At 41.0% G+C, this 22,918-nt stretch overlaps 1 protein-coding gene and 1 pseudogene across 10 annotated transcripts in view; both read right to left on the reverse strand.

Moving 5' to 3' along the window:
* CUNH1orf21 (chromosome unknown C1orf21 homolog) overlaps positions 1 to 22,918 on the reverse strand; it is a 255,177-nt gene that overhangs the window by 91,497 nt on the left and 140,762 nt on the right. For 7 of the 10 annotated variants that reach the window (XR_003427983.1, XM_027083040.1, XM_027083035.1 and 4 more), the window contains exon 4: positions 20,081 to 20,185. The exons of the other annotated variants lie outside the window; for them this stretch is intronic. Coding sequence is in view for 6 of the 7 variants with exons in the window: in XM_027083040.1 (XP_026938841.1) it covers positions 20,081 to 20,185 (105 nt within the window). In the remaining variant the exon portion in view is untranslated. The remainder of the gene's footprint in view (positions 1 to 20,080; positions 20,186 to 22,918) is intronic. 10 annotated transcript variants of the gene reach the window in all.
* On the reverse strand, positions 2,593 to 8,525 carry LOC113607551 (geranylgeranyl transferase type-2 subunit beta-like; annotated as a pseudogene).

Genomic DNA, 22,918 nt, shown 5'->3' on the forward strand with positions numbered 1-22,918 from the left:
CTGGATACGCTTTAAGTTGCAAGAAGCATGCATGGAACAAGGTCATGCCTGTCAACAGGCACTGCATGTTCCTTTTCTTAGGTCGGGAGACTCAAATCCTACCACCATGGCTGACCTACCCCACGGCTTATCCAGCTCTCACCTGCCTTGGTTTATTTGTCCAAGAAGCCAAATAAAACTCCGTGAGAATATATATTGTGGTGAACACTGTGAATGTCTGTGTGTGTGTGTGTGTGTGTGTGTGTGTTGGGGAGTGAAGGAGTGGAGTGGGCAATTACTAATAAGAAATACCATTTCTTACGTATCTTTCTAGAGTGCAGTCCAAAATGAAGCAGAAAGGAAGCAGCTAAGCTTTATCTCCTTCTAGCAGCCGTCCTAGCCGGGGCTGAAGTGAGTTCATCTCAGGGGTCCATTGTATCCCGATGGCCTGGAGGGTCAGCGGGCCGTTCCACAAAGTGACAATCTGCAGGAGGTACCACGTGGCCTGCAGGGAAGTTATTTCTCCTGCCGGAGGCTCGTTAGCTAATGCCTCAGTGTTGAAGTGGAGCTGTGATGAATTTTTCCTCACTCAGGACTTCTGATCGAGTCAAGCCTCCCACCCCGCCTCACAATAATCTCTCCCCTTAGTCCCAATCCCTGCCCTAGGGATAAAAATAGAAAGGGAGGTTTCACCAGAACCTGAAAGAATTCAGGAGCACAAGGTAGCTCTGGTCCAGAACTTTGGGACAGGAAGGTAACAGGTGTCTCTGCAATGTGGGTGGGAGTGTGTGTGCGCTCATTCCCACACCAGCAGAGAAGACTCACAGCACAGTTCCACGACATGGTGGACTTTGGTGAGGATTCTTCCATAATGCAAGAAGCAGCCTCTGGCTGTGGACATCAGTGCCCTCCGCTTGGGCCCTGAGGGGCTGTGTAGGTGCAGGAAGCAGCAGCAGCTCATGGGGGCTTTGCCTGGCACTGATGGCTTCCTGGGTTTAGGGCTCCAGCAGCAGGTTCCACAGGAAGTCAGAGCAGAGTGAGGGGTAGGGGGAATGGTGCTGCCACATGGTAGTGTTGGGAAAAGTCACCCATCAGGTATCTCCTGGAAAGCCCTGGTACAGCTTAGAAACCTCAAAATGGTGGGGGTGGGGGGAGTCCTCTGCTCCAACATAGCAGATAGAGGCAGAGAAACTCATTCATCCATCTATTCATTCATTGATTCTGCATAAATGGAACCGAGTAGCTCTGAGCAAGTACGGGAAAAAAAAAAAAAGACAAAAACCTGGTGCCCTAACAGAACTTTCATTGTAGTGAAGCAAGGGGCAATGCAAATGAGCAAACACATGGATAATATCAAGTCAGGTAGTGAGAAGTAGTAAGAAGAAAATACAACAGGATAATAGAGAGTGGGGGTTGGTGGAGAAGACTACTCTTTAGCTAGAGGTCGCAGTCTCCAGAGTTAGAAAAAATGTTTATGTTGTTCTTAGACACACACACATAACGTACACTTTTGAATTTAATAGTAAACAATAAAAAAGCTTCAATTTTTGTGTCCATTTCCAACCATCACAATTTAAAGAATTTATTATAGGCCAATTTAAGTTACAAGAAATGATTAAGGGACTGTTCATAATTTTTATTATACTTTTTTATTATACTTTTATTATATTTTTATTATAGATATTATTTTATAAATTATGATACAAAGGAAGTGGACCATAAAGTTTAAAAATCTTTGCTTTACACGGACTTCCTTGAATTGATGTGTTTTATTCATTGGATGAGTGAATAAATGAATGAATGAATGACGCATGATAGCCCGGTTAAGCAGACAGGTTCAAAGCCATCACTTATTAACTTGACTTTGAAACCTCTATTTCTGAAAAGAGGAGTAAAAACCATAAACATAGGATTGTGAGGATAAGATAGCGCCTTTAGAGTGTGTAGCACAGAGCCAGGCAAACAGTAAACGGGCACTGATTTAAGAATAAACAGCAGGATGTCATGTTTGTGAATTCTAAACTATGAATAGTTTTTTAAAATAAAAATTTATTTAAAGACAGACTGTGAAATAACTACTGAGCCTAGGATTATTAATAGAAATCCAGCAGTCATTCTCAAGAAAAAAAATGGCATTAGTTTATTTCTCTTGGATTTATTTTTTAAAGTTAACTGTTCTTTCCTAACCTAAAATAATAAAATACATCTTCCTTCATCCTGGTACCTGTGAAAAGTCACATCCAGATTGCATGAAGAATCAAGGAGATATACACAGCAGCCTTTGGGCTCTCTGCACATGTATGAATAGAGATTTGAGATCTGAATGTACAGTGGACATTTTCTAAGTACTATGATGAGTACCAGGCATGGACCTAGATCTTTAGAGATGGATTCACTAATTTAATCCTTTTAAACTAATATGCCAGGAATATATGGAAACAACTTTCCTGAACAGGTATGTCCCTTCTCTAGGCCAAATGATAAAAATGTCTATCTTACTTTTGATACAAATATCAAATACGTCATTGCTGTTGTTTTTCTGATAACCAAAGTAACATTTTCTTTTCTTTTTTTGAAATATTCCCAAATTTCAGCCCTTTATTTTTTTTCATCTTTTAATTCCTATGGGGTTCATCAATTCTTTATCAGTTAACATTCTCATTGACAAAGACCAATTTATGTTAACTATAGTTATATATAACATATCAAGGGAAAATCAGAACACAAGACTTCATCAGCTAAATAGAGTTCAACTCAGTTTGCTGTTATGGAGACAAACAAGATAAATACATTGAAGCATAAACAAAATATTAACGCTCAGAATAACAGCATTCCAGAAGAAAACGGAAAGCTGAAGATACAATAAAGGTCTCTAATTTACAATATGTATAATTATATAATTTATTAAAATCAACACAATTCATGTACAAAATATTAACATGGCAGCCATTAAGTTTGTTAAGCACTTCAAATACTGAAATGTTAAAACAGTAAAACTACACTAAGCAACTTTTGCATCAAGGGGTCTAATCTAGCTCACTAGTTCAGGCTGAACATTCACTCCGAAGTATTTCTTCAGGCATGCAAAAAACAGGGCTAACAGGTTTAATCCGTTCTTCTCCCAAAAGTGACAATCCAGCAATTCCAAATAGAGTATGAAAAGGATCTACCATATCTCCTGGCCTGTCCGCAAATCCTGCCGTTTCTTCATCTTGACATGCTAAAATGAAACTGCGCAGTTTCTCTCTGTCAATCTAATGAAGCCTTCCAATTATCTTTAGGGAAGCCAACACCCACCAAGAATAGCATACATCTGGTAACTTCTCTGGCCTTCCATTGAGTCCACCTGATGGAAGCTGTCGTTCACAAAGCCACCAACCAAGTAAATCAGAATTTACTCGAAGCAACTGACTAGTAATAGCCAGGAATCCTGCCCAGCATGGGATTCAGAACCTGGCCTGCAACCAAATCCACCATCAAAGTTCATACATGATAAAACAAACTCGATTGCCTTTTCCACATTAATAGCATCCAGCTTCCCCAATAGAGCCAAAGTTGCCACCGCACAAAAGGAGAATCTTGTGTCGATTTCTCCCTATTATATAAAAGTAGATTTTCACATCCCATGAAGCAGCTGGTCTCTCCTGCCTGCACTGTATTCAGCCCTTATCTTTTAGACTGGCCCCCTCTGTTCCAGTACTCCTGTACGCTGATATAACTAGCACAGTGCATGCTGGAACTTCCAGCAGACCATTAACTCCAGTTAGACCAGCTGCTTAGTGGGACCCCAAATATCTCCAGTGAAAGAACCATCTTCTTTCTGTAGACTCTGAACATACTCCACAACTTTATTTACATCAATAACATTACTACTATCATAGAGAGTAAGAATCTGGACAGCACTAAGAGTGTACAAAAGATGAGGATCATGTCCAACACTAGCACTTATTCCACCACACTCGTGTTGACAAGACTTAATAAATGTCAGAATTTCTTCTCTATTCATGCGAGGTAGCTGTCCCGTGAGATCCATTACAGTATAGATGCCACTCATTCTCAAATATTCAGACACACAGTATTCATAATCATCTTTCTCTGAGCCACAGGATGCTATATAATCTGCATGCTTCTCCACTAACAGGGTGTCGGGTGCATCTGACTTGATAATAACATCCTTCTGCGGTGTGCCCATGTCTGAGACCGAAAAGAGGTAACATTTTCATTGTAGGAAATAAATACCTTGCCCTACCAAGTGCCTTAACAATTTGGAATATTTTCTTTGTTGGTTTTACATCTCTTTGTTTCTGTTTTTTTCTCTCTCTCTTCTGTTTATCTACAAAATTGGAATTATGTAAATAACATTCCTTGAACAAATGATTTTTAATGGCTTACACTATTTCATTTATTTCATTATATGGATAAATTATCAAGTAACCATTAGGTAATATTGGGGATTTAGGTTATTTCCAGATTTCTACCATTACACATAATGCTACAATAGCTATCTTTATACATATCTTTGACAGCCTTCTTCTTCGAAGAATTATTTGATCAATTTGAACATGAGCACCTATTTTCATGGCTTAAAATATTTTCATCCAGAAAGGCTGTAACAATTTACACTCTCAGCAGGATATGAGTGTCTAGCCCACTCTACCCTTGCCAGAATTGACAGCATGATCTTAAAAACACCAAAAAAAAAAAAGGCATAAAAAAATGTCAATTTCCTAGAGCCAAAAATGTATCTTATTGTTTTCTTAAGTCTGCTCCCCTTTTTTTTTTTGCTACTAATAAGGTTAATCTTCTTTTTCCATGTATACTACACTATTTTCTTTTCTTCTCTTTTTTTTTTTGCAAACTGTCTATTCAGGTCCTCTGCCCATTTGAAAAACTGGATTGTTCAGGATATCCTTATTATCTGACAAAACCCCTTTCTATGTTAAAGATATTAATATTTTGGGGGGTAATATTTGTTGCATTTTTTTTTTTTTTACTGGGTGGTATTTATCTTTTAAACGTTTGCTGTATTTTTTGTTCTAAGGAGTTTCAAATTTGCATATATTAGGCATGCATCATCCCTGCCCTGCTCTGAGCCCTTTTCTGTCCAACTCACATTCTCTTCTCAGAGAACTTGCTCCTGTCCAGAGAAGGCAGTGGGTCCTCCCTCCTGCTGGCCTTGGTTGGAATAGCTGGTCCAGGGTGGAACAGCTAGCCAGAAAGCAGCAGACATTGGTTGTGTAACTGAGCCCGGGTCCAGTGCTCAGATCCCTGGTCCTTTTAGAGTAGCTTCTCTGTCTTAGCCTTGGGAAGGCCCAGCCCAATCACTGTCCTTCCCTGTGGATTAATCCAAGATCCCTTTCTAGTAAACCCTCCATTTACTTGTGGTATTCTTGGTTTAGTTCCTCACTCTCATAACTATTATATCTTTAATGAAACATGGTGAAATAAAGTAATTCTTTCACTTGTGGTTTCTTCCACTGCTCTTACATTTCAAAATATGTTCCCATCCCAGTATTGGTTAAATAGTCGCCTATTTTTTTCTCCTAGATTAAAAAAAAATTTTTTTTAAACCCCACATAATTCTCTATTTCTCTGGAGTGTATTTTGGTATGTGGTTTGCTGAATAATCCATTTCTTCCCCTACTGGTTTGCTGTGTTCCAAGTGATCACCAACTTTGTGTGTGTGTGTGCGTGTGTGTGTGTGTATGTTGTCTTTCTGTGTATTTCAGGGCTATTTATTCTGTTGCATTGATTCTTATGCCTGCAGTACATTGTTTTAATTATTGCAGATTTACTATGTATTTTGATATTTGAGATACCAAGTTCCTTTTCGTTGCTCTTTTAAAATTTTTCATAGCCACCCTGTCCAGAATTATTTGGGTTATCAGAATATATCTTTTGTGGAGGGCTGTGGGGTGGTGGTAATGGGGAGATGTTGGTCAAGGGGACAAACTCTCAGAAGATGAACAAGTTCTGGGGATCTACTGTTCAGCATGGCGACTATAGTGAATACTACTATACAATAGAGTATTGTATACTCGAAATTTGCTAAGAGAGTAGTTCTTAAGTGTTCTCACTACAAAAAAAAAAGTAACTGTGAGGTGATGGATGTATTAATTAACTTGACTGTGGTATTTCACAATGGATACATATATTAAATCACCTTGTATACCTAAGTATAGACACATCAAATATACGTCAATAGAGCTGAAAAAATCCATTAAAAAATACATGTCCTGGTCTTTCGTCATGTCACTGACTAGACTAGACTATCTCAAGCTCTCAACAGCCAGTTATGGTTTAACCAAGTCCAATAGGTCCATCTTCACCAAACTAGAAGAAACTTGACTTCTGGACGGCCAGGTTTACTGCCACAAATTCTGCTCATCAGTCCTGCAGATTAAATCCAGAAGGTAGCTAAGAGAGATTTAGGTAGCAAACGTGCTGTGGGCAGCATTACAATTTGCCTCTTTTTAAAAAGTTGGGTGAAGAAAATTGGGTAGTCGAAAAAATTAAAACAAATTAATGTACTTTCCTTTCAAAAGGTTTTTAAAAACAGACGTTAACAGGCCTTACAATCTGATCTAGCACAAAATGCTTTCCTTGATACTTAAATCTTTTTGATACTTAAACATCTATTTATACCATTTGTTTTTATACAACAACATACAATAGTTACTGGTACATTAAAGAAAAATAACCATTAACATCTCCAAGCAACTACTACATTTTGCTTTTTAACTATCATTCTAAAGGCACTTTCTATATATAATTAGATTTTTTGGTGACGTGTATACTTATCTAAAATTAGCACTATATGAATACATAAAACAGAATAATTTTGGGACTTTACTGATAAATTTTTCATTAGAAAGAAAAGTGATGGACTAGGGAAAAAACACCTGCCAGGAACGTCCCAGAACTGCCTAGTTGGCAGTACCATCCCTGCTGCTCCACACCTGAATTTCTACACATCACAAAAGCAATCAAACAAAAAGGCCGACAAAGATACTATCTTACACGCAGAGAATGGGTAGGGAATCCAATGTTATTTCTTTAACAGAAAAAGAGAGACTAAAATATTTTAAAATGCAACAACTAAAATGGTAGAAATGTTAGTATATATGATACTTTCCCTGACTTTATATATTTAATACATATATTTAAATACAGGTTTATTATATTTTAAAACACTGCTGTTAAGAGAGAAAACAAAAGGCAAAGAAAACAGATTTGAGGATTTTAAGTGATTTCTTAGTGATTCTACTTTATCAATTTAAAAGCAGAGTACTCTAAACAAGGCCTCACACTTTTTAGTATATAACTAGAGGGAAAAGAATAAGTCCTCTCCTTAACTGAGATTTTTACCTACTTTACCTACATCATCACTATTATTAAACCATTTTGCAGATAATGAAACTGAGGCTCAGAAGTTACTATTCTAAGGTTGCACAGCTAGGGGACTGAGCAGGATTTAAGCCTGGAGCTCAAGTGCTTTCCACCACATGGGGTTCAGAACCTTTTTGTACCATGGACCCCTCTGGCAGTCTGGTAAAGCCAATGTACCTTTTCTTGGAATTGTGTTCTGAGATTCCTAAAATAAACACATGGGGTTATAAAGGACAAAAATTATAACAAAATAGAGTTATCAAAATATTTTTAGGAAAAAAATATGTGATATAGCAATATATATTCTTTATTAATGTATTAAATAAGAAGATACACTATAGGATCTGATAACTATGGTAATTTTGAAGCAGTGATGAGCATTAATATTTCAACGACTTTAACAAATAATAATAGCTACAATAACTTTAAAGTACTATGAAAACATCTGATTTCTATTGTTGAAAAGTCACAGGTAGTGCTACTGGTTTGTTGCCTACGTTCATAATTACTGTGTTGTTTTCCTAGACACCTTATTTCCTTCTCCAAAGGAAGGTACCCTACCTATTTGTCCTAATCAGAAATCTAAATTTTCATCAGAGGTTAGTGAAAATAAAGATGTTAATTTGTTTCCCTCAATCATGTCATAGACTTCCTGAATTCTGTCTACAGACCCCTTAGGAACTAGTTAAGTACTCAACGTAGATTCCATGTATACAGCACGAAGACACCTACAATGAAACTGTGATGAGGGTGAGTCAAACAAATGAACGTCCCCACCAGAACACTGAGCAGGGTCAGGCAGTATAGGTTGCTGGCCCACTTCTTTCAGGGCCAATGTAACCAGCCTCGCCTTCCCGACTAGTGTGGGCTTGTGCGTGCACATGGGTGTCTGTGTGTGTGTGTGTGTGTGTGTGAGTGTGTGTGTGTTGGAGATGGGAGATGTGAGTTACTACACTTCCAAAAGGCACCTTTACTGTCCTGCCTGACCAGTGTCTGGTACCTGCCGACTCTCTCCTTCACAGTGTGCAGCTGAGGTACCACCACCAGGAGGTGTCAGCAGGTCTTTGGGAAGCACACCTTATTAGGGTACCTGGAGGAGGAGGGAGGAGGGAGGAGGAGGGAGGAGGAGGGAGGGGGAGGAAGAGGAGGAGGGAGGGAGGAGGGAGGAGGAGGGAGGGGGATGGAAGAGGAGGGAGGAAGGAGGGAGGAGGGAGGGGGAGGAGGATGGGGGAGGATGGGGGAGGAGGGGGAGGAGGAGGAGGGAGGAGGAGGGGGGGGGGGGGGGGAGGGGGGGGGAGGGGGGGGGAGGTGAGGCCCAGCAGAGAGTAATGGCCTTCATAGGGCTGTAGCAACCTCCAGCAGTGGTCACGAGGGGTAGCAGTCAGTGGAGTGGGTGCCAGAGGAGGCAGCAGGGGGCAGGTATCTGTTTCCAATCACCTGATTCGCCTGCCTTGCAGCTGCATATTCGGATGCCCGAGGTCAATATTTCAGATGGTCATCGTGAATGTCAAACAATGTCTGATATTCACCCACACCGAGTTCCTAGAGAACAGCATATTCATTTTGATTGTTCTCCTCATAACTGATAGGATATGTTCACTTAACATATTCAAGTTAAATTAATTTAAGATGTTATCTAAAAATTTAAATACCTGAAATGCTGCCAGAGTAAAACAGACAAACACATTTGGCTTTATTTTCTCGACTTGGTACGTTGCAGAGAACATTCCTGTGGTTGCGTGCATGTGTGTATGTGTGTGTGGGAGCTGGTCATGGGGGAAGGCACAGACTTTCCTCGTGATTTCCTTACATTCCCTCCTTGGGGTTCTCAGAAACCATGTGCCCAGCAGCAAGCCCAAGAACCTGCCTTGAGCATGCATGCCATTTGCAGTTCTTTGGGAGAGAAAGAAGCATTTATGTGCCTTTAATTGGCAAGGAAGGAGGATCATAAACACAAATCTATACAAGCAAAGAAGGATTATACTTAAAGACAAAAAGGAGGCAGAATAATTCAGACCCTCTGCAAATAAAAGAATGGTACTCCAGTCCAAATTTCCTAGCTTGGCATTTGGGGCCATCCTCAATCTGGGCCTCCTGACTGGTCCAGGAAGACCCTGCCCTGCGTGGTGTGGCCTTTTCTGGCTGCTCCGGCTTCGGCTCAACCTACCCTTCCGCTCACTCTCCTTCTCTAGTCTCTGTTCCTGGAATATCCTAGGCTCTCTTGTACTTTGGGGGCCTTAGCGTGCAGTTCTCTCTGCCTGGAAGGCTCTGGATTGTCTTCCTCATCACTCCGCCCCCCTCCCCTTTGTCTGGTTAACTTAGCCTTTAGGCCTTACCCAATCCTCCAGATCAGCCTTTGGTTGGGCAGACTGTGTTCGAAATAAGGGTTCCTGATAAAGGTGGGCGAGGGGAAGGCTGCTCTACTGGCCAAGTCACATGCCCTGGTACTGGGCTACACACGCCTGGAAAAAATGATTCCTTTGTGTGAACTAGAAACAGGCTCCATCTGTTGCCAAACTCTGTGCCTATATGCTTGCATATACCTGAAGGAGCTGCCTTTTAATTTGTCCACAGAGAGGGGATGGCTTTTTCTAACTTGCACAAAGACACTGTATATCCTATCATTGGCTCTGCAAGTCTGCCTACTTGACATATGCAACTGGGCTTTTCATTCATAGCACTTATCATCAGTCTGTAGTCATCGATCTGTATGCTTAATTCGGTAGTATCGGTCACTCCCACTCAACAGTAAGGTCGGTTCGGGGAGGGGACGTGGCTTTTTGCTTACGATTCTCTCTCCAGTCCCTAACACAGTGTCCTGGCATAGAGTCGAGGCTAACTGCATATTTGTGGAATGAATTAATGAAAAGGAGAGCCATGGAGATGCTGTAATGGAAGAAATAACCAGACTCTGGGCACAATGGAAGTACCTAGCAAATTTACATACTCTTACTGAATAAATGAGGATTTGAAAGATAGTAAGAAGCAGAAGCTGGCAGACCAAAACACTGAGTTCGTAACTTCACAACTGAAAGCAGAATTTTCATTGAAGCATTTCACCCCAGGGCTAGAAAGAAACATGCTGCTTCTAGAAGAAAGCAGTCAGGCCAGTCGTGCCCCAAGAGCCTGCCTCCGAAGAAAAGGAGTTTTAAGGCAGGATAGCCAGCTGGGAGGAAACCTCCGTGAGACAAAAACCCAATGATTCATGAGATTCCAGGTAGACCAGGCATCTTGGAACTCGCAAAACTTGTTCAAACAAAAATTCTTGCCCAGTTGGCTGAAGACACCGAGGCAGAAAGTGTCCACGTGTCACCCAGTCCGCGCGCCACAGGAAAACGGGCTGCAAATGAACAGCTGGGGCCAGTGTAGGAACAGTCACAGCCCAGCAACTCCTGCCGCCCTCAGGGACTTGGAAAAGAAAGATCAGTGTGGGGCAGGGCTGAGGCACTGATGGTAAAGGGGCAGGACAACAGCAGTGTTAGGGCAGACGTCCGTACCCCAATTCCAAATTTTAAAAAATTACTCATTAGGAAAATGGAGAGAGGGAAAAAGATGAAAGGTCCATCACCAGTAACAGTTTCTCATTCTAGAAAAAAAAGTATGCTCTGCCAGGTCACATACATACGTTTAAAACATTCATATAAAATATATCATCCTATAAAGCTTCCTCTACGTGAATTCTTTATTTACCTAATAGCATATTTTAAAGATTTTTATAGCTACACAGAGATCTTCTTCCTTTGTTTAACACCTGCAACACATCCTACAGTATAATGTATATTGTAATTTACGTAACATAGAGACGACCATTCAGGCTGGTGATATAGTTCTAGTTTTTGTTTGTTTTAAAGTAGCCACATGTGGTTGGCAGCCTCCAAGGGGACCCCAGAGAATCTCCACCTCCTGGTTTCCGCACCTTGCATCGCCCCCTCCCACACTGTACCAGTGTTGGTCTATGTGACCCAGAGTCTACGGCAGAAATGATGGTATGTCACTTCCAAGATTAGGTTATAAAAGACTGTGCCTTCCCTCTTGGGCTTCTCTCACATGCTCGCTCTGTTTCTCTTGGTTCATTTGTTCTGGGGGAAGCCAGCACCCATGGTATGAAGACACTCAGGTAGCCTGTAGGGAGGCCCGTGTGATGAGGAACCGAGGCCTCCAACAACCAGGAGAGTGAGCTTGGAGAAGAACCCTCCAGCCCCAGGCGAGCCCTGGGGTGACTGTAGCCCCTGCCAACAGTTTGATGGAAACGTCATGAGAGACCTTGAACCAGAACCACACAGCTAAACTGCCCCCAATTCCTGAACTCAGAAACTGTGCGAGATAATAGATGTTTGTTGTTTTAAGCTGTTAAGATTTGTGGTAATTCGTTATGCAGTAACAGATGACTAATACACCACATACAGTAAAGTCCTAGCAGTGGACTACTTAGAAAAAAGGTATATGCATTCAAAAATCTGAAAGATATTGCCAAATTGTCTATCAAAGAGTAGTAGCAATTTATAATCCGCCAACAAAGCACAAGAGTGTTGGTTTCTTCAAACCTCAGCAGCACCAGATATGGTCAAACTAAAGCAATTTTGCTAGATTAATGGGTGAAAAATGGCATCTGGTTGCTTTGTTTCCTGAATTTCAAAATTTTTTTGGACACATACCACGCATCATCAGAAATGAAAAGGAAAAGGTGCATTGCAGAGTTCTAAATGATTTCTTACAAAATGACAGAGCGAGCCACCATGCCTCAAGCTCTAAGCCACTATCTTATCATTTAAATTTCTATTAAATGATTAATTTTATAAAGGAAATAACCACTGAAGTTTGAGTCTGGCAGTAGAAGTCAACATCTCGTTTTGAGTGCTTTCTCAAAAACGCACAGAACATTAAGTGATTTCAAGACGTGTGACCTTGAACCTTAAAGCTATCAGCCTTAAATCAGAAGTGATCTAAATCCAAATATTAATTCCCTTTAATGTTGCTGAACCAGAAGTTTAAAAACAAAAATAGAGTGAGTGATGGGGATCAAATGTATCTGTATTTTCCAAAACTACTTAAAGGAAACATCGTAATAGTCTCAAACCAAATATGAACTCAACTAATTCCTTCCTTATTTGGCTTCAATTCCTGGGAAGAATAAATGGTTCTGGAAAAACCTCTTATCTTTTACAAAAAACTATACAGAGGACTAGAAGTCAGTGGTGCTTGAGAAGAGCAAAAATAATCCTCCTTACTAGAGAAAAGCATTTGAAATCACTACAGGTCTTCCACCACCAGCAAACTTTGAGTTTCAAAATAATGAAGACAAATACATATTTAGTTATTTTTTTAAATAAACGATATTCCTGATGACATTTCACCAAATTATTAAATACATCTATCTGTTTCTACTGCCAGAAGTCATAAAAAATTTTTTTAGAAAAAAAAAATCTACTTCTTGTAACAATACAGTGGACATACTATACCAGGGGAATTCTAGAAAGCTAGAATTCCCCTGGTACAGTATGTCTAGAGCCAAAATATCCAGGTGTCTAGAGCCAAAAACCAAGACAAATTGGTTACAGATGATATCAAATGATCACTTTAAGCACATAAATGAGCAACTCAGAAGGCCCTGAATGGTTATTAAACCAACCAGTTGACTTCTCACTTAGTACATGACAAGTAAGTGATAATATAATTTGATTATCATTGTTGCTTCCCAGGCTACACTGGTCTGAGGAAGGAAAACCCAAGGATGTGAGTAAAAACATGGCCTCCTCTCAGGAGAGGCTCTGGGACCCCCCCAGGACTCCTCCCAGTTTTCCTGGCAGGGAAACCCGGGGCGGGTATTAGGGCACTAAGGTCTCCTTGCTGCCCTGCCCTGCTCCGGAGTCACCTCTAATGGGCAGCCCCTGCCCCAGCTGGCCCTGACCCGGGTCAGCCTAGGTGCTCCTGCCATGGCTGTTGGCTTCTGTCCGGCTCCAGCCATTCCTCCCCATCCACCACCCCCTCTGTCAGCACTCAGGTCTGTCCTTCCTGAGGTGAGGGAGGGCTCCCTCCCCAGCAGTGGTGCATCTGGGCCACTGCCCAATGGGACCTTGCTCTTTCAGTGAGCCTCAGCCCTCATCTTCAGCTCCCACAGTAAGGTGGATGCCATGCTCTCAGTTCTCCATGGTTTGGGTGCGAGAATGTTCCAGTCATACTCCGTAGCATCATCCTTAAAGCATTCTTCCCTGTTCACAGTCTAAGAGAGTTTTGGATAAGGCCATGGAACTGCAACTTTTTCTTTCCTCCCTAAGTATGCTGTGGCCGTGGAGGCCGGCAGTCTCTGAGCTCTGCAGGACCTCGGGGTCCACTACAGGGGACATTACTCCTTCTCCCCAAAGGTTTGCTGGATCCTCAGGCAAACACAAAGACCACCAGTGCTGTCTCGTCATTGCTACATGATCCACACACGTACTCTGTAGAGATTTTCTAATGAGCTACCTATGCATAAGCTCACTAGGGCTTACACATAACTCTCTGTTATGCAACAACTCTCTGTTATTATACCCACAAAACTCCACTAACTCTGCATATAGAGGGGATAAAAGATTCTCCTACATGAAACTGTCTCATCCAATAGCAGCTCAGAATTCTGACCTGCTTGTCCGGTAAATCTATAACCTTCTGCTGATAACAAGTAACATGTTCTGCTGAAATACTTCCTTCCGTCCTCTGCATCACTATTGATCCTATACTTTACCATCCTCTAGTGAACACTACTGTGAACTGTGATTGGGTCATTTCAGCTACTAGAGCCAGACTGCCTGGGTGTGAATCCAGGTCCAACTTTTACTGATTGCATGACCCCAGGCAAGTTCCCTAAGTACTTAAAATTCCTTTATCCGTAAAGTAGAGACAGTAAAAGAAGCTTCTCTATAGGTTGTTATTAGTAAGAAATGAGTTAAGGCATGTAAAGTGTCTAGAACTGGGCCCGGCACACAGTGTTCGCTATTAGCATTACTATATGAATCGCCTTGTGCTGTACTATACCGCAGGATCCCTAGTGAGATCTGCAGGTGAAATCATGCAGAAGGGATGGGGTTTTCACTCCATCACTTGCCTAGCTGTAAGTGGCTAAGCTGATGAGCCTCCCAACATGTTGTGACAATAACGTGCTGACAAGCTAAAGATGACTGCACCCTGTATGGAGGAGGAATTTGCCTGAAACCAAAAACAAGAGCAGAGTTCAGGCGATTAATCACCCTCATTCCTTTTCCCCCAGAACATTCAACTTTAGCAAATTCAGCAATTACTGCACAAGAGATTGTAAAAGGATGGCTGGCCACGTGGACACGCCACACTTGCCAGAAGCCACGTGGAATGCTGTCACCTTTCCACTCAAGCTCAGACAGTTCTGACTCAGTAACTCTGCACACCAGCCTGTGACACCCGCTGGCTTCCAGATCATTAAACGGAGACACACTCCTCGGCACACCTTTCTCAAAAAGTCAACCAAGATCATGCACTTCCCAGCTGGACTGCCAAGTCTGCTATGCTTATCACGCAAAAGAAGGAATCCAGGGCCCTGCCTTTAAAGTTTTAACTGGAGAACGCGCTGAGCAATTTAGGCTCTCTGGATCTGCAGCGTCATCAGGGGACCACAATGAGATCCCTAAGTAAATATTTAAGGATCTGATATTTTCTTCCTATCATTTTTGCTAGGGTCTGAGCACAAGATTTATATCCTTATTCTGTCACCTGAAGAGATCCAGATAATGTAAATGTCCTAGTCTAGGACCTACTGAAGTGAAGTCATGATTCTACCTGCTGAGATGAGAAGGGCCGGCCAGATGCACAGCAGATCACCAGGTCAAGGCTTATTCTAATAACAATGGAAGCATAGTCACTTAGGATGATGCTTAGTCCTTTAGAGAGCTTTACTTAAAATAAATAAACAAAAACCAAACAAGTAAAACTAGTATTTCTGGGAGATGGGGGGTGGTGATCACATACTGGTTGTAATTGGAAAATGAGGAAGGAAGTGTAATCAACATTTCATTTGCGCTGCTACTTACACAGTTGGGCAAAATCAACAATAGACAGGAGGACTTTGGGGATTCCCAACACTCCCGCCCCCAGAGGAGGCACTGTGGATATAAATGGAGGCTCAGGGGCCAAATGACATGGGTTCAAACCAATTCCTTCACTGGCAACTACATGGGCTTCAGTAAATTTCTTAGTTTTTCTGTGCCTCAATTTTCTTACGTATAAGAGGACTGTTATGAAGATTTAAAGAGATAATTTGTGGAATCACTTAGAATACCTGGTGGATAGTAAACATGCAATGAATGTTAGCTATTATTATTTGTTTTTGGAGTTGGCTTTCAAATAAAATAATTTTTTTAAAGTTATCTGAAAATTTACAAGTATACTTTGATACTTGTTTTAAATGGTTAAAAAATGCTAAATATTTGGGGGAAAAACTGGTATGATGGCATTTATGTTGTTCATGGCACTACCATTCACAGGTTACAGATCAAAAAGTCACCATTTCTGCTCCAAGGTACAGGGCCTCAGAACTACAAACAGAACTTTATAGCATAAAAAACTTTTTTCCAAAACTAGATTACAAGTCTCTATAACTCAAAATACTGAAAACTGCCAGACTCAAGGATATACTATGTCTGTCAATTTCTTTTAAAACCTTGGTATATCATATACCCTAAAAATTATGTTAAGATGAGAGTTTAGGAATTGGCATTTACTTAAAATATTGTCACTAACTACTACGAAAAGACAACTAAATTGACTTAATAATTTGAGCACTAGTTATTAGTATTTGGGTAAAAGCTTTTAGAAGGGACAAAAAGATGTGTGCATTATACACTGGATTTCTTTGGCACTTATTAACAATAATGGGTTTTTGTTTAATGATTTCACTTTCATGAATAGAGTAGTAACTGTCCCCCACCCCCATCAGAGGTGGGGGCATTTTTTAGTTTCTATTTGTATCAGCCAGGGGGTTATGCTGTGGTAACAAACATCCCCCAAACCCAGTGGCTTATAAACAAGGTTTCTTTCTATTCATGCTACATGCCCTTCACAGGTCAGCAGGGGAGCTGTTCCATGTCACCATGTCATGTCCTCACTCAGGGATGCAGAGGCAAAGTGACCAGTAAGCAAGAACTTTGTCGGTCGCCATGGCAGGCAGAATAGAATATGTAGAATTCTACACTGGCTCTTAAGGTTTTCCCTTAAATGTGACACGTATCATCTCCAACTCATATTCCCTTAGGAAAAGCAAGTCACATGGTCCCATGGGCAAAGAGGTGCCCCATGGACTCAGAAGGAGGAGATTTAGCGAACATCCCCAGTGGTAAACATACACAGTTAAAAGGAGTTCTGCAGGATCCGTTTACCTTTAAAGGTTAAACATGCAGCTGTAGCTAATTCAAACATCAGCCATAACACGTCTGCCTTTACAATGCCCCCTTGCTCTATCCAGCCATATCCTGGGCTGGGCAAAGAAGGAAATCAGTAATTTGTATCCAACAGAAACTAACTTGATTCTCCCTTCTAACTGGAAACAAAACTTGGATATGAAAGTAGTACGAAGAAATAAAGGTCTCAGTTAATTTGTTTCTTGTTGAGTGATAAGGGAAGTATAGAGAGGAACAAATACGTTTCTTTGTTTTCAAGTAATCAGTTTTTTTCACACAGAGAATGTGCTCCATGGGGCTACTCTTTACAATGTCACCCTCTGCTGGGCTTTTCTCCGCCTGCCTCCTCTGTTACCAGCACTTTCAAACAGGTACTTGCAGGAAACAGACATGGTCTGAATTTTTTTCACAGGCAGATGAGAAATTAGACCTGGGACTTGCACTTGTTATCATTTATTTTAAAACTGGAAAGGACCTCAAATGTCGTGCCAGGAGACCGTTAGTTGTCCTCAGACATCTGCCCCCCTCCTCCCATGTGGAGAAGTATAGATGACAACTACGTGATAGGACAGCACCTCACACCTCTCACAGCTAGCTGTGACCACATGACTAGCTGGCTGAGTGGAAGCTAGATCACGCCTTTTAGATCACGCCTTTGAAGGAATGGATGCGTCGTCCCCTTGGCCCCTTCTCTCTTCTCATTTGCTGGTATGTGGACATAATGGCAGGCACTAGGGCAGCATTTTTAACCACCAGGGTTAAAAAGCTAATGGGAAGCTGTGTGTTGAACATAGCGCAGCAACAGGAGAGAAGGACTCTGAGTCTCTGAAACTATGAAGCTTCCGTGACAGCCCTGGAGTGTGTATGCAAGGACTATATGTAAGAGAAATACATGTTTATAATAAAGTGCCAACTATTTCCATGTCAGCTGGTTCAAATCTCCTGTTTTCTGATGAAGAAACTGAGGCCAGAGAGATTAAAAGATGTGTCCATGGACATACAGCTATCCCCTCTGTAGACTGTACATTAAAATGATGGAAAATGTCTCATCTCTCATGTTAATGGCCATGAGAGTAAAATTTCTTACAATTTCTTTTCTAATGATTTAATGTCATATTCAGCAGAGGGAACAATAGAACTTAATGCTAATAACTACATCACTTCAAGTTTCCTAGGATAATCAACATGTCCTATTAATAGAAATTATTTAATTCAATGTAGATTGCCAGGGTTCAAAGCTAATGGGAAATTCTGAAGATTGAGGAAGCAGTCAAACTCTTGGAAAATATTCTCGAAATACATTTCCCAAAGTCTACCGGAACACAATCAGTGGGTTGTATTGTATTTGTCCTTCCTTCCGAGAAGGGATAGTAAGGCTTCAGATGGAATTTGAATTTGGCTTTGATCGTGTAAGCACCCAGCTTTTAGTACACATACAAGAAACCACAAACTTAATTACCTAAACTGAAGTCCACCCATTGAACCACAGTTGCTTTCAGTTAACTTTTTCATAAGAAAGGAGGAAAAAAATGGTTCTCAATTCACCATTTCTTTGACATCTCATTTGCTGTTTTAAAGTGCCACTCAACAGGAATTATGCTGTTTGACGTGGTTTGAGCATCTGATGCTGTAAAGAGTTGCGAAATGACTGGGGACTGTTTCAAAGAGCAAAAACATCTGACCTTGTTGGTTTAAGCTTTGGATAGTTTATGGAAAATGAGGATTCTTTTTCTCCTTTGGAATATACTTTTAGGAATATACTTTTAGGAATATACTTTTGGAATTTCTTTTAGGTTCTACTTAGTTGTCCTTGTGTTTGGATGGCTGATAGTGAGTCCTAACATCACAACTAAGACCTCAGGGGACCAGCCAAAGCCATATGGTTCGATTTTATCCACTCCTCTTTCTGATCTCCCACACAGCTGTCCTGAGTCATTTTCGCTGCTAGCAGAAATGACAGCTAGTGTAAGTGGGGTTCACTTTCCCACAACAAATCATTGCTTTTTGCTTCACTTCACTTCTTGCTCTCAAAATCTCTAATTTGGAACTCAGAATTGCTAGAAGGGAACACGTTAATATCAGTTATTTTTTAAAAATCTGATGTCACATACCTGCTTTAAAAAATATCAAGTGCTCCCTGTTACCTAGAGAATGCCTGAGCTTTACCATCATAAGACCTTCAAGTCTACCCATCCTGCCTCTCAAGTCCTATCGTCCCCCATTGCTCCTCTTTGCTACAACTACCTTGGACTATTCTCCACATCAGGGACCCATCCTTCTGTACTTTCTGCCTGGGGTGATCCCCTCTGCCCCCCCACCCATTTTTTTCTCTGAGAAGTTATCTTTTTGCTTGGCCTCTCTCCTAGTTTTTCCTACCTCTACAATATCACTGGTTTACCTGTATTTTAATTATTTATGTATCTGCACCCCCTGCTAAGTTGTGAGCAACTCAAAGAGAGGAATCACATCCTAATTTTACTCCAAACATCTGGTACAGTTCTTGGCACATAGAGGATGTTCAATATATGCTTGCTGAATCAATAGATACTTGGCAATAAAAGGAACAGAAAAGTTCCTAAACTAGAGTCTAAATCATTAAAATGAAAAAAAACCCTAAATGTGTAAAAGAAATCATAACTTATAATACTGTCTCTTTATCCCATCTTTTATGTTGAGAGAAAGAAGCAAAAAATTTATGGAGCAGAAAAGTTGCATGAGAGGCAATGGATGTCTTTACCCTAGGAATTAGAAGGCAGAGATTTTTTGAGTTTCAGCTCCTTAACTCTAGGCAGTTTACAGTTATAAAATTAAAATATAAATCCCACCTCATTCTAAAAAAAAAACACAAAGTAACTCTCAGGCAACAGTTGGCAAGGAATACTCCTCTGATATTTTCTTTTCCTTTTTAAAATCAGTTTAGAATGGAGATGAAAATAACTGCCGTACTTTCCTCACGGCATGCAAGCTTCCAATGAGCTGGTGGCCGTGAAAGCACTCTATAAACTATAGAATGAGATGTAAACGAAAGGCGTCATTATCCACAGACGGGAAAGAAAAGGAAACAAGTACCTTTCACTCAACAATCCTCTTCAGAGTGGTTACTGTGGACCAGGCAAGGTAGCAGGTATTAGGGATTCAAAGAAAATATGGAGATCAGGACTGCTCTGGCAGGTTCTCCCCCAGACAGATCTCACCTATTCTCAGGTGTACTCTATAACTGATTCAGTCCCCATGGGTCTGGGTATCATGGTCTGAGGGAAGGTCTGGATACAGCAAAGGAACAGATGCACCTCCAAGGCCAAGACATGCACCAAATACAGAAGAAAAGGCTCCACGATGAACCACCACCAAGCACTCCTCACTTTGCAATTTGAAAGGGTATAGCAGAGCTGGTCACTTCTTACTGGAACTGAGGACTGAAACAGAAATTAATTTTGCATTTTTCTAATGTGAAAGAACCAACAGCTCCAAATATCACGTCAGCACTTTTTTTTAAAATTAATTCATTAATTTATTTTTGGCTGCATTGGGTCTTCATTGCTGCATGCGGGCTTTCTCTAGTTGTGGCGAGCAGGGGCTGCTCTTCGTTGTGGTGCATGGGCTTCTCATTGTGGTGGCTTCTCTTGTTGAGGAGGACGGGCTCCAGGAACGCGGGCTTCAGTAGTTGTGGCTCGCAGGCTCTACAGAGCAGGCTCAGTAGTTGTGGCGCACGGGCTTAGTTGCTCCGTGGCATGTGGGATCTTACCGGAGCAGGGCTCGAACCCGTGTCCCCTGCACTGGCAGGCGGATTCTTAACCAATTTATTTTTAAAATTGTTTATGAAGCATTCGTTCTTCCCTCGCACCCAACCTGGCTAAGTCTTGGATCTACAGGAAGTATTAAATCAAAGACTTTGCCTCCTTTAGCATTATGTTAAAGATTACGTTTATTCGTTTATCCATTCATTCATCCTACCAATATTTATTTAGCACTTATAACATGCTAGGCAGTAAGTGAGGTACTGGGGAAACAGCCATTAACAACCAGAGATGGCCTACAGCAAATATTACGCAAGTAACTTTAATTACCATTGTGGTAAGCATTACAAAAGAGCTGTACGGGGCTCCAAGCGGTACAGTGAAATCTGTGGGGAGGAAGGAAAGATGGTGGAGGAGTAAGAGGATGCTTTCCTGAGGCAAGGACCTCAGGGCTGAGACAAGGGTAGGTGGAGCTGGTCAGGGTAAGTGGGAGAGAAAGCAATCAGGGGTGGGAACTGCAGGACTGCAGGCTCCGGGTGGGAAGGAGTTTGGCCAAAGTGTGTGTGGTGGGGAGGAACCCAGAGAGGCAGCGGGGGGGTCAACCCCTCCTCAGGTCAGAACCTGAGAGCAACACAAAGCCATTGGAGGAAGGGCGTTAAACACTAACATGATCAGATATGCAGTAAAAAGCAAAAACAAAAGGCGACTTTCATACCTAGGAGAGTGGTAAGAAGCATAGCGAATTTGGACAGAGAGTCCGGAGCTATCATGGTTGCAGGACCCCTTCATTTTATGCATGAAGACACAGCCCCAAAAGTGAAGTCACTTCACCAAGAACACAGAGGGAGAGATACTGGCAGAACTTCCTTTTTATGACTCTTGGTCCAATGGGGTTTTTGTTGGTTTGTTTAATTTTCTCTATAAGAACAACCTCTACCCTTTAACTGTGAATGTGGAGTCATAGCTTTCCTACCCTTCGAGTCACATCTACATCATCATAGCACTGACTGCTTTCTCGCCACTTTAAACGTCATGATACTACTAAAAAGAGCAACAATCATTTATTAGAAACCTGCCCTGTGCCCGGCAACCTGTTAGGTGCTTTCCATATTTAATTTTCATAACAATCTTGTAAGGTGGGTATGATTTTTTTACTGTTTTACAGTTGAAAAAACCTGAGGTTCAGAAATATTTTTTAAATTGCCAAGGTCACACGGGTAGTTAAGTGTGATCAGGGTCCACATCCATTTTCCTCTGGCTCCAAACCAATGCTACTATGCCACACACACTCTCGACTGTATCATTATCTGATGCCCAATTCTTGTCTTTTGCGAAAAATCAGAATGGGAAGGAAAAGATTTCCTGGTATAAATTTTAAAAAGTAAAAACACCTACAGGAAATTTTCTGAAAAGTTAACTGAGTGTATAAATGAATCAAATATATACAGCTAAATACAAGGAGTAGTAAGAACTGAGAAACTCCAGAAGAAAATTTTTATTTTTAATCTACCACACTAACGGCACATTTTTAAAATGCTCCATCGGCCTGTTTCAGGAGATACATATTGGCAACAACCACATGCCAGAACAAGATGAAAAGAGACCCTTCAAATGGTCTGGTCTACAGGCTCAACTAGAATTGCAACGCTGCTTATTGAATAGCAAATGGGATAATGGAGAACAAAAGAGCACCTCTGACAGACCTGATCCCAACCTCCGAACAGGTAGAAATGAAATTTAAAATTAGCTTCCTTATAGTAAACACTCCAAAAATTGAAGAGGAAGTTTAAGAAAACAGAAAAAAAAAAAAATCTGGCCCTAATGAGAAAGCTATGTACCCAGAAAAAAAATGAAAAACAAGAAAAGTCTTAGAAGCAATTATCAACCCCCTGAAATAAGTCTTGCACACCACGCGAGAAATTTTCAGGGAACAGCTGTTATTCATTCTCAGGGAAAGAAAAAGAAACATCCCTATAAAGAAACAGGAACGGCAGGATGCACTCACTCCATGACAGAAGCAATAAGATCATCATTGCATAAATATTAAAATCAGTGCTGCAGAAAATTGGGTTAGTCAATCAGAAATAGATAAAAGAGGTACATATATGGAGGCTTGAAAAAGTAATTAGACATTGAAAAAGAGGGTAAGAGAAGATGGCATAAAAGAGGGCATTACAAATTAGGTGACACTCCATTTCAAAAAATAAAAATAATCAAAACATGCAAAAGAATAAACTGGCCTTGGGGTATCATTTTTATTCTTAACTAAATTAGCAAGAGTTTAAAAAAATAAACCACTCATTGCTAGAGAGGTTATCAATTCTGTCCCTTTATCTCGGTGTTGAAATTGGCAGTCTCCATTCACTGCTGGTGGAAGGCACCAGGTTATGTATGTCAAAAACAATAAAACTA

This window comes from Aethalodelphis obliquidens, unplaced genomic scaffold, assembly GCF_003676395.1.
Source record: "Aethalodelphis obliquidens isolate GAN/ISIS:26980383/991018 unplaced genomic scaffold, ASM367639v1 scaffold48, whole genome shotgun sequence".
NCBI lineage: Eukaryota > Metazoa > Chordata > Mammalia > Artiodactyla > Delphinidae > Aethalodelphis > Aethalodelphis obliquidens.